The following is a 16,779-nucleotide window of genomic DNA, read 5'->3' as shown; positions in this document are numbered from 1 at the left end:
TAAAACTAATTGAGGCCTATGTACTTCATTGACTTCGAGATCTGTGAAATATTTTTCTCCTAAAGAAGGAGATCTCGAACAGTATTATGTTTTGTGTTATTATGAAGTGTTATAAAAACGTAATCCTCAATGCCTGAACAGTGTTGTGTCTCTGAATGGTGTACATGCTGTAGCGCCATCTGCAGGACGGTAATGGCATTACACACATTTATAATATTCACAACAAAAGATCTCCGTATTAGATATAAATTATTACAGTATATGAAAACAGTTCGTTGCTGACAAACTCACTCATGATGAGGTCTTTAAATGGTTAAATTGATATGTTTATTAGAGTTTATAATGGCTTAAAATACATTCGTCGAGTCCCTCTTTCTCCACGAGGTGTCACTTCAGCGCATTTATTTTCTGATGTGTAATAAACGTTTTTTTTTTTTTTTTTTACCGTTGTTAAAAAGTTAAATAAATAAATACAATTCTATATTTCGAAATCGGCCTGAAAATGTTAAGCTAAGTTTACATTGTTTCAAGGATGTTTCATTTTTTACTGTATAACATGTTCTGATTTGAAGAGGTTTTGCAGAGTGGCGCTGCCTGTATTTTCCCAAACGCGTTCCGTCGTCCGTACGCACAGCACTAGTTCTTGCTCCGTCCGGGCTTCCATACTTTCGCCTCGTTCTCGCTCCCTCAGTCGGTCCTGCAGCGAAGATGGCGGAAGCTCCCCCGCGGCCCTGCCGGTTCTTCTGTCACCGGTGCTCGGAAGAGATCAGCCCTCGGCTCCCGGTAAGACGCCGCGGTCTTAACGAGCCTCTCCCGAACGTTCTGAAGCGGTATGGATGGGTGTAACGGAGCAAACGGCCTCTTTTATTGCGCGTTTCTCCGCGCTGGCTGTGCTAACGGCTAACAGGCTGCTGGTTGCCAATAGCAACAATCAGCTTTAAAATGCGGATTTAATTGAATTACACTTAACTGGAGAGCTGAGAGTTTAATCAGACGGGCTCTTGGCAGATCTGAGCGCAGATTAAAGATCTTTCCAGAGCTCTGCTGTTTGAATAACCTGTCAAACCAGAAGACTGCTTGTTATGACATGAGCTCACTAACGTTAGTCATAGTAAATCATTTAATATTGACATGATGGTATTTAGTTATAATCTTGTCAAATGTGTCTGCCTTGTGTTTCATATGTGATCTGTAGATCATGTGGTTTACTCGGTCTGAAGAGAGAGCTAGTTATGAGGTTAGCTGGGTAACTAGGCCTAGTTATGTTATTTGTTAAATATTCTGCCATTAATACCGTCCTGCTATACAGTTTCAGATGTTCATAGCTCTGATTTTGGTCTCTGGTCTGTCGTGTCATGTAGTTTAATTGCCTATCGCTGAACACTGGTGGCTATTAGAGATCAGCTGGTTAGATTTGATTAACTAGTTATGATAAGACTGTTGGTTAGATGCTGATGTTGGTGAAGCAGATGGCTGGTTATTATGTGCTCAGCTGGTTATTTTTTTGTGTTTTCTGGTTTTCTGTGATTCATGTGCTTTAGTTGACAGAAGGCTGATTGTTAAGAGAGCTACTGGTTAGTTTGGTTAACAAGTCATATCAACACTGTTTGCTTCGTTGTGAAAGTGAAACTACTTTGTTTGGTCTTCCAAAAGAGGACGATATCCGCTTCGTCATGCCTGGAGCTGATCCGTGCCGGTCGCTGAGGAAATACATCAATTTAGTGCTGTAGATCGCCGGATCGGCTTTCACCGTGGACGAAGCCCAGGGTCGTCACATGTGCTAGCCGCTCCTTCGTCGCATCCGCCGGCCGCGCTGTTCTCAACCCCGCCACCTCTGCTCACTCTAGCCCGGCCTCAGGTCACGCTAAGCCGGGGCTTCCACTAGGCCGCTGTGTGTTTCGTTGTGAAAGCGAAACTACTTTGTTTGGTCTTCCAAAAGAGGACACGACTACAAAACAGTGGTTAAGTTGTATTTACAACACTGTTCCAGAACACTTCAACCCAAATATTCAGATGTGTGCAGCGCATTTTATGGAGGACTGTTTACTGATCCTGGGAGAGTAACGTTAGACTAAAATGCCGGCAGTTCTGACTCACGTAAGTATGTTTTCATTTAAAGGATTTGCCACTGATGATTCAAACGTGAGTTTTGAGCAGTGTAGAGTAGAACTTGTTGTTTGTCATTTCTTCGATCACAAATGCAGACAGAGTTTTGTACAGTATGTACAAAAATAATGTTTTTTTTTTCTTTAAACCGCATAAGCACATTTCATTACACCAAATACACAAAAATACTTTTTAGCAACATCAGATGACCCCTTTAAAAAATGTATCTATTTTCATTCTCTATTCTTTTTCTATTCTATCATCTTGTTTTCTTTTTATTTATTAAAAAGACTCTGATAGAGATGAACTGAAAATAAAACTAAAACCATTAAACACACATACACACACACACACATTTGTTACTTGAAATAATATAAACTAAAATGTAGTTATATAACTAGTATAATAACTAAAACTGAAATGAAAATTTATAAAACTATGTAGACATTAAAAACGTTAATTTAAAATATTAATAAATAGTGTGTAATTCGTGTAATTATTAATCTAATAATTAAAAATTAGTGTGTAATAAACAGTTAAATAAAATAGTACTAAAATAGCCCTGGTGGTTCTTTCTCCAGTGGTTTTTGGTTGGTTTGAACACGCAGCATGTGCCAGTGAAGCTCACACACTCTGGCTCTACAACTTTCTGCTGACACTCATAATAAATGAAGCTAATTCGGTTGGAGAGGGATGATGTTATTCGTAAAACTGCCTTAATTCACTGTCAGCTGCACTCGGTCTGAATGACCCAGGACACGTCAGGAGTTCATCTTAAACCACAGATCTGTTTAATTGGTCAGTTTCACGCATACTATCATCTCTAGCTGTCAGGAAATATGAGGCGAGAGATCGTTCCGCATGTGCCGCTCCTTGTATGAGGTTTCAGAGGGGGGCAGGGAAGAGAATGGATGGCATTAGAAAGCTCTTTTGCTTGTCTCTTCATCATTCTGTGGTGTTATTATCCTCCTGTTATTGTGTGGAGCCTCTAGAAAGAGCCCAAACAGGACAGAGAGCTGCAGGTCAGCTGGAGGTCATGATACAGGACCAGACGGAATCTGCACGTATAATTGAGGGAATTCTGCAGAATTAATTTGTGATGATTTGTGATAAAATGTGTTAAATGTACTACGTGAAAGCATATCCTATTAGGCAAAATATTTCAGATCCAAACACGTAAAGGGGCTGAAGATGTGTGGAGCTTTGTGAATGACAGCCGTCACAGTTTTGTGGAAATCTGCTCAATTCGAGCGCTGGGTCGGTGTGTCCGGATCGCAGATTTCACAGCACTGCAATCTCAGATCAGGCAAACTCTTCTACATCTGGTTTCTTTTTATGTTTAGATCACTGTATAAACCAGGCAAGAAAATTAATCTGCGCTATGTATTGGACTGTGCTGTTTTTCATGTGTTTTCATGACAGATGATTTCCACATGTCAGTCATCATGTATCTGCAAACTAAACGCTACAGTTTAATAATACTCTTATTAATAACATTAACCAACATTATGTAATGCTCAACGTCAGTAGACATTCTTCTTGTTACTAGACATGTCATGAAACTTTTAATGAAATGTTATATTTAATATTTTACTAATGATCAATGAATATTGATCTGTTGTTTGTTAATGGCTTATGACGTTTCAAGTACACAAAAATTGCTTACTTTCTCAGTTGATCTTTGTTATCCATATTTGATGGTTATAAAGCAGAGGTTTTGTTATTTCTGACTGAAATCTGATTAAATGCTTAAAACACTGCACACTGTATATTAATGTGGCAAGTTGCTATGTTTCTTAGAAATAATAAGCAGCCCAAAGACAGGCTAATAAACTATTTGGCAGTGTTAATTTTATTTATATATTATTATTATTATAGAATTTATAATTATTTGAATTAAATTATATTTTCAGTTTTCATTTTAATGTATTAATATATTGTTTTATTTATTTTTGTAATTTTTTTTTTTACGTTGTAACTTCAACGTAAATGCATTTATTTCAGTTAGGTGCCAAGACAACATTTTGCTTAAATAACATTTCTCAGTTTATTCAGTTGTTAAAATGCTGTTCTGACCTCTGTTTTCAGGATTACATCTGTCCGCGGTGTGAGTCCGGCTTCATCGAGGAGTTGCCTGGAGAGGGAAGGTAAAGTACTGACCTGCTGCTGCCGTGGATCTGGAGAACTGGTTCATTTGGACAGGAACATCAGAAGTAGTGTTACGGTTTTGCCAAACTTCCACATCAGGAAACCTGTTTGTCTCATTGATTTCCCCAGCAGGATGAAGGCAGTTTAGCTCCAAATGCTGTGAATGTGATATTGACATGCATTAGAAAAATAAAACAATGGTGTGCAGATTTGATAGTTTCTACCAGTTTTTGTTGACGCTGAGTTTCCTGAATATAATATACATTTGCTGTTTTGCCAAAGTTTTCTCTCTCTTTGAATCTTTTTCTCTTCTTTCCAGTGCAGAGAATGTGTCCACATCTACAGCCTCTAATGATCAGAACCGGCCCTCGTTTGAGGTGAGCTGTCATCCACTGTATCTCGGTAACTGCTTTTGGCCACTGAGTTCACTTGCCATGCAAACTTTGGTCCATGTATATTAAGTAAAAAGTGAGATTTCTGGCTCACAATGCTAACTTTGACAATATGCATTTAACGGCTGCTTATATCCATGGCAACATATATATTTAGACTATCAAAGTTAATAGATGGCAAGCATAAATTGTTGAAAGCAGTGATGAATATTCTCCCAGGCATCTAGTATTGCATAGAAAACCACAGACGCCACATTAAGAAAATCGTGTGTGTGTGTGTGTGTGTGTGTGTGTGTGTGTGTGTGTGAAACCACTGGCTGTTTGAGGCTCATGAAAGCTTTACCTCTCACCCGTCAGAATGTGGACCAGCACTTGTTTACGTTCCCGCATGGTTACGGCCAGTTTGCTCTGGGGATCTTCGATGAGGGCTTCGACTTCAGGGCGGGTTTGTCAGCAGAAGATAACCGTGATGCAGAGAACCGCAGAGAGCGGGAGATGGCCTCACGACAGCGCTACGGGGCCAGACAGCCACGGGGACGACACGTTCCCCGGAGACAAGGAGCGCGGCATGAGGGTGTACCCACTTTAGAAGGGTGAGAATTCAGCAGATGGCTCTGTAATGCAGATTTATTCGGTCTGTTTTACATTTTGAATTGATTGAAGTTTTTTAATTTATTAAAGAGCTATCTATTCTGGATTCCCACTGTAGTTTAAAAATATGATTTCTAGGCCTGGAAGTAAAAAAAGTAGATGAAATATATATTTAAAAATAATATATACAAATGTTATTTAGTGAACATAATTTTAAATAAATTAATACAAATTAAAGATGATTTTTTTCCCCTACTAATTCTGAGGTTTTTATGATCGGAATCTCTTTTATAAAATTTTAAATGTATTTTTTAAAAAACCTTACCTAGTAATCAACTTTAGAAAATTCATTGGTCAAAAGGTGTGGGGAACCCTATTTCATTAAATATTATTACTGTAGTAATAATATGCTACGGCCATTACTGTAGACCAGAGGTGTCCAAACATTTTAATATGAAAGGCCAAAAATGAAACTCGCCATGTGCCAAAAGTAAATATTCCATTATATACAACTATATTAAAATATTTACAATTTAAATAATTTAAAAAAATATCAAATTTTAAAAATGTTTAAATTATTTTTATATATTTTATGTGAATGCAAAAGAAAAATATGCTAAAATAAAACAAAAAATATATATTAAAAAAATATATAAATATAAAAATTATAAATGGCATGGTTTTTTCCCCTATTTTCCCCCTACTTTCATGATATGGCATGCTGGCCAAATCAAAGGTCATCACGCAGGCCCTGCTTAGGGCATCTCTGCTGTACACTAAGAAAAAAGTATATATGTTTATCAGCGTTTTGGCAGTTTTAAGGGTGGAATAAAATGTTTTTGTTACATTTGAAAACATTTGAAATGTTCATTTTGTTTGTTTTCACAGAATCATTCAGCAGTTAGTTAATGGAATTATTGCTCCGACGGCTATGCCAAACATGGCGATGGGGCCATGGTGAGTCCCCGATAAAATTCTTTCTTTTTACATAATTTCTCAGTGTTTGACAATCCACAGCTGATCACTGGACTATATACTGTTGTCCTACAGGGGAGTGCTGCACTCAAACCCAATGGACTACGCATGGGGTGCCAATGGATTAGATGCCATCATAACACAGGTCCTCAAGTGGCTTATTGCTTTATTTTATAATCACAAGGAGTGTGAAACTCTACAGAGCCCCGTGTTGCTATTGCAAACACTATCAGTGCATGTAAAAACAGTATTATCACATACTCACTTTTTTGTCCCTGTTGTCGCCCTGTAGTTATTAAATCAGTTTGAAAATACGGGTCCCCCTCCGGCAGACAAAGAGAAGATTAAGAATCTCCCAACAGTCCAGATAACACAGGAGCACGTTGGTAAGACAGACGGACGTCTGATACATGACCACACACTGCTAGAGCACAGCAGCAGTTGATCTCTGTTGATCTCTGCTTCAAACAGGCTGAATTGGGAGATTTCTCAGAGAGGGTTCTGTATGCTGACAGCGTGATGCGCTTTAGCTTTCTAGCGGTAACTGTTAGACATCCCACATGGTAAAACCCTCTCTGAAGCCCTCATCTACTGCAGCCGTCAAAACACTGCCTTTGTAAAAGATTCACGCCTTCCAGCGCAAACTTCAGACCTGCTGTAGGCAAGGATCCTGTATTTATGTCTCGGGTGTTTTTTGTGTGCAAAATCATACTTTTGTGCAATAAGATAAGTATTAAAAATGTGTAAAATATATAAATATACATGTTCACAGTGTATATAGATAGTATATACATTATATTAAGTACACACACACTGACACTACCGTTTTTTTTGTTTTAAAGAAATCATACTTTTATTCAGCAAGGATGCATTAAATTGATTAGAAATTTTATATAATGTTATAAAAGTTTTCTATTTCAAATAAATGCTGTTCTGTTCAAAGAATCTTGAAAAATAATGTGCATCACAGATTCCAGAAAAATTTTGGGCAGCACAACTGTTTTCAACAATGATAATAATCAGAAATGTTTCTTGAGCAGCAAATCAGCATATTAGAATGATTTCTGAAGGATCATGTGACACTGAAGACTGGAGTAATGATGGTGGTCTTATGTCATACAAACAGAAGTTGAGAAATAGAAGAGCAGAGAGATGGATAATAGTTTCAGCATCTCCAAAATTAAGTGAGGGACGTATACGAACAATATTCTGCAATTGGTAAAAGCATGATTTAACAATCTGACCAATATGTGAATCAAAGCATAATGCAAAGTCAAACAACACTCCCAAATTTCACACAGTTGTTGAGGGCCTAATCTGGACACAATCGATATCTATCAAGATGTCATGCTGGGAGGAGCTCTGTGATTTAGGGCCAACCAGCAGGATTTGAGTTTTGTCTGCATTTAGTTGTAAAAAGTTATCTGACATCCAGGTTTTAAGTTCTTGAAGACATGAAACAATAGAAAGGGATGGACAAACTGAGTTGGGTTGAACCGTAAAATAGATTTGAATATCATCAGCGTAGCTATGAAAATTGAGACCATGACGTCTGATGATCTGACTCAGTTGCAGCACGTAAATGAGAAATAGAAGTGGACCAAGTACAGAACTTTGGGGGACACCACGGGAAATAGTAACAGTGCGAGATCTATTCTTATCTATCCTAACGAATTGCTGTCTATCCGATAGATAGGAAGTTAGACGAACAATATTCTGCAATTGGTAAAAGCATGATTTAACAATCTGACCAATATGTGAATCAAAGCATAATGCAAAGTCAAACAACACTCCCAAATTTCACACAGTTGTTGAGGGCCTAATCTGGACACAATCGAGATCTATCAAGATGTCATGCTGGGAGGAGCTCTGTGATTTAGGGCCAACCAGCAGGATTTGAGTTTTGTCTGCATTTAGTTGTAAAAAGTTATCTGACATCCAGGTTTTAAGTTCTTGAAGACATGAAACAATAGAAAGGGATGGACAAACTGAGTTGGGTTGAACCGTAAAATAGATTTGAATATCATCAGCGTAGCTATGAAAATTGAGACCATGACGTCTGATGATCTGACTCAGTAGCAGCACGTAAATGAGAAATAGAAGTGGACCAAGTACAGAACTTTGGGGGACACCACGGGAAATAGTAACAGTGCGAGATCTATTCTTATCTATCCTAACGAATTGCTGTCTATCCGATAGATAGGAAGTTAGCCACTGAAGAGCAGCACCAGTGATACCTATAGCAGATAGTCGAGAAAGAAATACAGAGTGACAAACAGTATCAAAGGCTGCACTCAGATCAAGGAGAACCAGGATACTGCGGGCACCTGAATCAGAAACCAGAAGGAGATCATTAACCATTTTTAAAAGTGCTGTTTCTGTGCTGTGAGAGGGACGAAAACCAGATTGAAACTGCTCATAAAGATTATGTTTCTCTAAATGAGACTGCAGTTGTGCTGCAACTACCTTCTCAAGTATTTAAGCAACAAATGGGAGGTTTGATATTGGTCTAAAATTGTTCAGATCTGTGTTATCAAGACCAGGTTTCTTAAAGGGGTCATATGATGCTATTTTAAAGATCATTATTTTGTGTATTTGGTATAACAGAATATGTTGACATGCTTTAATGTTCAAAAAACACATTATTTTTCAAATACTGTACATTATTGTAGGTCCTCTATGCCCCGCCTCTCTCAAACACGTCGTTTTGAACAAAGCCCCCTCCTTTGACAAGCGCAGTCTGCTCTGATTGGCCAGCTGACCCAGTGCATTGTGATTGTCCGAACACCACAAACACACGTCGGAAATGTAACGCCCCTTACCATAATCGCGAGCTTCAGCTTTCAAAGTAAATATCAAGACTATTAATAATGTTAATAATGTCGTTAGTTTTACGATCAGTTCAAATCCGAAAGGGCAACAAAGTCATGTGACAGACAGAGTGATCCCCTCACACACACGACGCGTTACTCTGCGTTGCGCATTTGAACAGTCAATAGCAAATACTTCAACTAATAACAAAACATACTTACAGTCGCTGATTCAGAAGCGCCAGATTGTCATATGTGCTGTTCTGTTGTAAATAAATCTTAACCAATGATTCCTCATTGCATCTACTTCCAGAAGGCCAAATAAAGTGCATTTTATGCATCAACACCTGCTGTTCCTGAAACCACACCGCCTTTCTTTGCGTGCACATTTGGGCAGCATTATGCTAATATTGCCACATCGTGACGTAGACATGTGGGGGCGTGTTAGAACGAGCCGTTTTAGGTAGGAGTGGCTGACTCTTAACTTTTATAAAGAATATCTCTTTGAGACTTTAGTCTTTGCAACTTTACAGATCTTCTTTATGCACCAAGAGCTTGTAACACTCCAAAGAGAAAGGAACAATTGAAATCGCATCATATGACCCCTTTAAGGATTGGGGTGATGGCAGCTACTTTTAGTGGAACATAACCAGTGGCAAGGGATCTGCTTATAATATGAGTAATAGGTTGGATGAGTGAAGGCAAAAGGGTTTTGAGTAAGTAAAATAATAAATGTATTAGAAATAAATTACATTTTACAATATATTCACATAGAAAACAGCTATTTTAAATTGTAAAAATATTTCACAATATTACAGTTTTTACTGTATTTTTGATCAAATAATTGATACCTTGATGAGCAGAAGAGACTTCTTCAAAAGCATGAAAAATCTTACTGTGATATAGTGATGATCTGTGATGTGTTGCTATTTCTGACGTGTGTGTGTTTTTGTGGTTCAGGTGCTGGTCTAGAGTGTCCTGTCTGTAAAGAAGACTACAGCGCAGGAGAGAATGTTAGACAGCTTCCTTGCAATCATCTCTTTCATAATGACTGTATAGTTCCCTGGCTCGAGCAGGTGCGTTTCTCTTCTGTTTTATTGCTTTTTTAATCATCTAAACTCAAAATATTTACAACTTTTTATATTTGTCCGTTAATGAGTGATCCAGATAAAGTCTGTTTCAATTTGTAGTTTGTGACATTAATTTCATGGTTCGTGGTTCTGTACAGAAAGGCAGGAGTTTGCTAATTGAATTTCTGCTAATAACTCCTGCTGCTGTGTTTGAGTTCATCCTGTTATACAGCACCTTTGAACTCGGTTACTACTTTAAATGAATATGCAGGTGTTGCAATTAAAAAGTACTTGTGTAAAAAAAATACTCCAGGCTTTCAGATATATGCTCTTGTCAAACTCAGAAACATGATGACAAGAAAATGGACAGGATGGAAATAAAGAGCTGAAGTTAGTCAGTGCTCAGTGAGTTAGCGTCAAAAGTTCAAGCTCATTACATTTTCTTTAACTATTCTAATGTTAATATTACAATCAAAAATGTTGATCTTAATGAAATAAAAAAAAAACAACGAATTCCATTATTTAATGGCACGTTATTTGATACAAAAAAATACAATAAAAACCGTAATAATGTGCAATATCATTGCAATTTAAAATAGCTATTTTCTATTTGAATATATTTTAAAACGTAATTTATTCTTGTGATGCGAAGCTGAATTTTCAGCATTATTACTTCAGTCTTCAGTGTCACATGATGATCCTTTGGAAACAAGGTTGTTAGTTAGCTAAATCTTAAACTAAAATCATAATAAAACATGATAATAATAAAACAAACTTTTTTTTTATTTAACATAGCTTCATTTACTTTGACAAAAAAATAGCTAAAATTAAAACTGAAATAAAAATGAATGAAATCCATAGACATTTAAAATTATGTAAACAAATATATTAAATGTATAATATATCATTGTAGTTATATATATAAATAAATATAATAAGTAAATACTTTTAAAAATGAAAGTCATAACAAAATTACTAAAACTAACTAAAATTAAATCTGAAAATATAAAAATAAAATTCTAAATATTATAATAAAAACTGTACTAGTATCTTAATGAGACTAAAATAACGGTTCAGAAATCATTCTAAAATGCTGGTTTGCTGCTCAAGAAACATTTCTTCTTATCAAGTTGTGCTGTTTAGTGGAAACCATGATACATTTTTCCAGGATTCTTTGAGTAGAAAGTTCAAAAGAACAGCGAGTTAAACGCTTTGTCTCTGTGTTTCCCAGCATGACACGTGTCCGGTGTGCAGGAAGAGTTTGAGCGGGCAGAACACAGCCACAGATCCGCCTGGCCTGTCAGGGATGAATTTCACCCCCTCTTCCTCCTCCTCTTCCTCCTCCAGCTCTCCAGGCAACGAGAATTCCACCAATAACTCGTAAGAGCTCAGCCCACATCCTGAACACATCAACACTTCATCATCATCATCATCATCATCATCATCTCAGCGCCGCATCGCGGCCCACACCACACCACACCGTTTCCCCTCCACCGGTGACGGATCCACGACACGGAGGTCCCAGGGCTGAACGCAAACCTCGGAACCTGCCCATCACGACTAACACACCTCTACCAGCCCCGAAGCGGGTCCAGACAGGTCAGAGAGCACGCCGAACCCCCAAGAGAAAAATACACTCTTCTATTGCTTCAGACAGCGTTTCGTTGCTTTTTTTACACCGTTGAACTTCAGAGCGGTCATGCCTCAAGGTTTGGGCGGCACCTGTCCTCATGATGTGGTTTTAATCAGCAGAAAGCGTGAGGAAAAGAGGAAGAGGATGTTACGCAACGCAGTGCCAGATCTGAAGACACACTGAGTCGAACTGCATTTTAGAAGCAGACTTTGTGTCTCTCGAGAGGGACGTGACCAAGTAGAACCTTTTTTATCATTTGATTTGTATTTTATGGATAAAAGTGGCTGATATGTGAACGTGCGAATGGGTGAATCTCACAAAACCAGTCACATTTCACCTCAAAATCAGAAGAAAAAAAAGAAACTATTATGCTAAAGCCTATTTTAGAACCACCAATAACTTTACTTTTGAATTGAATACATTTTTGAAAATTGTTATTTTCATGACAATAAAGCACAGTTTGCTGTAATGCAAAAAAAAAAAAAATGATTGAATTCATGTTTATAGATTATATTGTTAGTTGTACTGCCTTTAATTTGATAAATCATTTTATATTGTAATACTGCATTACAGTAATGAGTCTGAGTAACACATCTGAATGCATTATGGTAAATAAATGCTTAATTCTCATGAAAATAACTCAAATATAGTCATTTTAGGCATAATACATTTTTATTTTCTTTTGATTTGGGGGTTAAGTAAAACCTGGACATGTGTTTTTTTTTTTGTGATTCACCCGTATATATGAAACATATTTATTGAAAACACAAAAAAAACTGCGTCATATTGTGAAAAGCCAAGTGATCCAAGAACATCTGTGACTGAGGAAAACACTGAGTGCAGGTTTCTCTCCTAATATTTATTTGCACAGTATGTTTTTGTTTTGCGAAGATTATTAGAACATTGAACAAAAAGAAACGTGTGAATTCTTTTGACAATATTTGATATGATTTTCTACATTTAGCATCATCCTTAAAACTCGTGAGAGAAATAGATTTTCTCTATTTCACTCTGCATTTTTTTGGGCCTTTATCCAAACAGGCACATGGCCCGATAACGTGATAAAAGCTCTCTCTCGCTTTCTCTCACTCTCACGCTTTCTTTTTAATTTTTTTTTATCTCCTCACATTCAGCTGTCTTCTCTCAGTCTGCCACACATATTCATTGACTTTCAGTTCAAGGCAACTTTTTTTTAAAACTTATTTTAAGTTAAATGGTTTGTTTTTGTAAATCATAATAAAGCAGAAGAACAAACAAATGAATGACTGAATGAATGTAATGTATCACTGCTAATGATGAAATGTTTCATAAAATCTGTCATTGGTTTCTCCACAGATCACGAACACCAACTAAGCTCAGAGTTTCTGGGTTTGTTCTAATTTATACTCTAATAGACGCTTTTAAAATTTAGGACTTAAACTAACTGAAAATTAGAAATAAGTTTGTTTATATTTTATTTCAGTTAATAGTTGTCTGTTTAAATAATTTTTTGTATTAATTTATAATTCTAATCCTAATCTAACTGAAAATTAGAAATGAGTTAACTTATATTTTATTTCAGTAACATTAATTTTATTTAAATGAATGTGCATAGTTTATCTATGTATATGTATATATGTAGTTAGTTTTTATTATTCTAATTTTAAAGTCATTTTAGTACTTTAACTGAAAATTAGAAATAACTAATTTGAATGGTTTTTCATATTTTTTTGTATTTATTATAATTTTTAAATATTCGTTTTACTTAATTGAAAATTAGAAATTTGTTTGTTTATATTTTAGTTACCATTTCTTGTCTTTAAATTAATGTCAATGTACATAAACAGCAACACTGGTATGCAGGTATATATTGCAACTTTTTTTAAAATAATGACATTTTATTTTTAGCACTATGTAACCAAAACTCGTTTTTATTTTACACCCTCTCTAATTCCTAGAGCAGCAATTAAGGTGCCATTATTTGCTCATTTTTGTTCATTTGCTGCTGCATTTTTAATCTCACCGGTGACGGGTTTACAGTCTGTTATAATATGCGCTGCTTCAAGAGCTGAATCTTGTGACAGATTCATAAAATAATGTGTGCTGTAATGTCAGCCTGTTCAGATCAGACTGAATGATCAGCACAAGCTTGACGGCCTGTTGTCTCATGCCAGAAAGTAGCAAAGATTCAGTACAAGTTGTTTTTACAGCTTTCAGTAAATGAAAATTTCAGCTATTAGGCATTCAGTTCTGCAGAGAGAGAGAGATTGATCCAGAGCTGCTCAGGTTAAACACTTCCCAAGTGGGAAGCAGAGCGTGTGGTTTGGGAGCATGGCGACCCCGCTGACCTCCAGAGGTCAAACGCTCCATCACTGAAGGGACACGGCGTCCCACACATCTCTCTCTCCCTCCACCGGGTTGAGACAACCTTTCAATGTTATTGCTCTGGGCTGCTGTTCTGGAGGTGCGCTTCACTCTCTGCATTGGCTGGCTTCGGTCACACGTCAGCACCAGGGAAAACAAGGTAAGATCTGACAGTCTGCAGGACTTCTGTGAGCCGGCATTCTCATTAATGTCTGTAGTCTGCTACTGTAGGTCAGCATCAACGATATTCAAGGAGGAAGATGACTTGCTTTTTGGAGATGATGTGCTCAGGAAGATGCTTTGTGATCACGAAAGTGGTCAAGAACAGATGCAGGGCTTGTGATGACTCATGAGCTTTCTCCTGATGTTAATGTCATGCATGTGTCTATTATGAAAGCTGAGATCATTCAGTGAGATCTGATTCTTTTTTTTCCCATTTAAACCTGGAAAAATTAGTACAATTAGGAAATATTTCAAATTATGTGGCAAAAACTGCATAATTGCATAAAATATAATAGCGTCTTAATGTTACTATAATAACACTTTTTGGAACTATTGCGCTTATATATATATATATATATATATTTTTTTTTTATATATATATATATATTTGTAATAATATATATTAATGTTTAAATTATATATTTGCACAAATGTGGCCTTTGTCGTCCCACTGGATTTTTATACATTTTCTCTTTCTATCTTTTTTATTTTATTTTATTTTAATTTTATTTTTGAAAATGTTAGCTAATATCTATATGGTCACTAGGGTGGTACCATTTCAACAGGTATACATTTATAACTTGTTTCCCCCTACTTATTTACATATTAGTACCTTAAAGGTACACATTAGTATCTAATTATTAACTAAAGTGTACGTATTGGTATATTAATGATACAGATTAGTATAAATAGCAACACTGGTATGCAAAGGTATTGCCCCGTTGACAGCTTTTGTACCTTTTTTTTGTGAGAGTGTTTGATATAACAGTGTTGAAGATTATTGCTGCATTAGTTTTGAGAACATCTGGGCATAGTGGTTTACCGACTGCAAATTTCTTCAACTTACACTTTGTAGGTTTTCTGATGGAGGTCTGAAAAGTGTATTTGCGCTTTATGGTTTCTGAAAACATTCAACAGGTCTTTAAAGCTGAATGACCCCAGTGGTTCCCCAAAGCTCTTATCCGTGAGCTGCTGTAGTTCCGTCTGAGCGCCGGTAGGTGGCGCCGCGCTGCAGTCTGATTTCACTGTTAAATGTCATTGAGCGCATCCTCTACTGTTATGACATCATAACGCCATGACGACAGCTGCATTTTTAGACACAAGTGCCAGATTGTTTATGCGACAATAGTAACTACAAATATTCCAGCCATCTGCTTATACATGTGACAATGTCATTTATAGATGTCTGCATACACACGACTGACTTGATTGATTACCTTTTAAGTCAGTAGGGCTGTGAAGACAGATGAACAGAACGAAACGTGCTTTTCGAAGCACAGTGGTTCCCAACACTGGTCCTGGAGGCACCCCAACACTGCACACTTTGCATGTCTCCTTTCTCTGACGCTCCAGTTTCAGGTCTTGGAGTCTCTAATAATGAGCTGATGACCTGAATCAGGTGTGTTTGATTAAGGAGACATGCAAAACGTGCAGGGTAGGGGTGCCTCCAGGACCAGTGTTGGGAACCACTGTGTTAGCATATGCATAATTAATGTGGCTCTTATTTTATTATGCTATTATGTGCACGTAAAAACAATAACTATGCATATAGGCCCTAACTTTTATTTTCGAATGTTTTCTTCATCTGTAGCTTTTTGGCCTGTTCCCAGATCAATGTTTACAAACTTCTCCCAGTTTTGGTAGTACTTTATTTTTTATTTGATCTCAGTTTATAAATACTATTTTAATTGACCACATTGTGTTTTTAAAAACACTGTAAGTGTAACTATACCACCTCTGTTATTAAATAATGTACAGTTACCATAATTTTACACTCTCGGAAAAAAAGGTATGAAAGCTGTCCACTGGTGTGATTCCTTTGAAAAAGGTACACCTTTGTACCTTATTTACCCTAATAAGTGCATATTAGTGCCTTAAAGGTACACATTAGTAACTAAAGTGTACATATTAACACCTAAATGGTATAATTTAGTAGCTTTTGAAAAGGTAACGCCCTAGTCACAGCTTTTGTACCTTTTTTTTCTGAGTGTAGGAAGTTCATTCTGACGCTGTGTATATATTTGTCATTTATGCATGATTTAAGTTTCTGTGAAATGTTTTTTTTATTACTCAATGCTGATTTATCACGAATCTTGGTATATCAGAACTGTATTCTCTTTCTAATAAGCATTTTAAAAGGTCATGACCTTGAGCACAAGGCCTGAATTAAACCTCTACTAAGACATTTAGCTTGTGGCAACCTGTTATTATTTATTAATATAGGTTAAAATCCTACATAAATGTACTTATTGAAATGGAAGATGCGCTCAAGGAGTGACCCAACATACAGTTAATAAACTAAGAGCTGTTTCATTTTGTTGGCAAAGAAATCATGTAGGTCTCTCTCTCTCTCTCTCTCTCTTTCTCTTTCTCTCTCTCTCACCCATCACCCGTGCTGATTGGTTTCCCGCAAAGATAATTACAGGCCAAATCTGATCCGGTGAATGACATGGACCGGAATGAGCTCTCGCCCGGTTCGGATGTTGCCA

General features: G+C 36.8%; 1 protein-coding gene across 2 annotated transcripts; it reads left to right on the top strand.

Moving 5' to 3' along the window:
- Positions 1–614: 614 nt before the first annotated feature.
- On the top strand, positions 615–12,839 carry LOC107596227 (E3 ubiquitin-protein ligase RNF126-like). Of its 2 annotated transcripts, none has more exons than XM_016286904.1 (9): positions 615–783; positions 4,195–4,253; positions 4,574–4,631; positions 5,004–5,239; positions 6,126–6,194; positions 6,288–6,357; positions 6,505–6,598; positions 9,983–10,098; positions 11,324–12,839. In XM_016286904.1, the coding sequence occupies exons 1-9, from the start codon at positions 709–711 to the stop codon at positions 11,474–11,476; spliced, it is 930 nt and encodes a 309-aa protein (XP_016142390.1). In that variant the 5' UTR covers positions 615–708; the 3' UTR covers positions 11,477–12,839. The 2 variants fall into 2 exon arrangements, with proteins under 2 accessions (XP_016142390.1, XP_016142391.1); XM_016286905.1 differs by lacking the exon at positions 615–783 and adding an exon at positions 853–1,237.
- The last annotated feature ends 3,940 nt before the right edge of the window (positions 12,840–16,779 follow it).

This window comes from Sinocyclocheilus grahami, unplaced genomic scaffold, assembly GCF_001515645.1.
Source record: "Sinocyclocheilus grahami isolate Dianchi unplaced genomic scaffold, SAMN03320097.WGS_v1.1 scaffold216.1, whole genome shotgun sequence".
In the NCBI taxonomy this organism is placed as follows: Eukaryota; Metazoa; Chordata; class Actinopteri; order Cypriniformes; family Cyprinidae; genus Sinocyclocheilus; species Sinocyclocheilus grahami.
Note: the sequence above shows the minus strand (reverse complement) of the source record. Positions and strands in the feature narration are given on the sequence as shown.

Bases quoted from the DNA above. Each gene is read 5' to 3' on its own strand.
- LOC107596227 (XM_016286904.1), top strand. From the start codon at position 709: ATGGCGGAAGCTCCCCCGCGGCCCTGCCGGTTCTTCTGTCACCGGTGC. The intron at 4,632-5,003 runs GTGAGCTGTCAT...CTCACCCGTCAG, and splicing joins AGAACCGGCCCTCGTTTGAG to AATGTGGACCAGCACTTGTT. The intron at 6,599-9,982 runs GTAAGACAGACG...TTTGTGGTTCAG, and splicing joins GATAACACAGGAGCACGTTG to GTGCTGGTCTAGAGTGTCCT.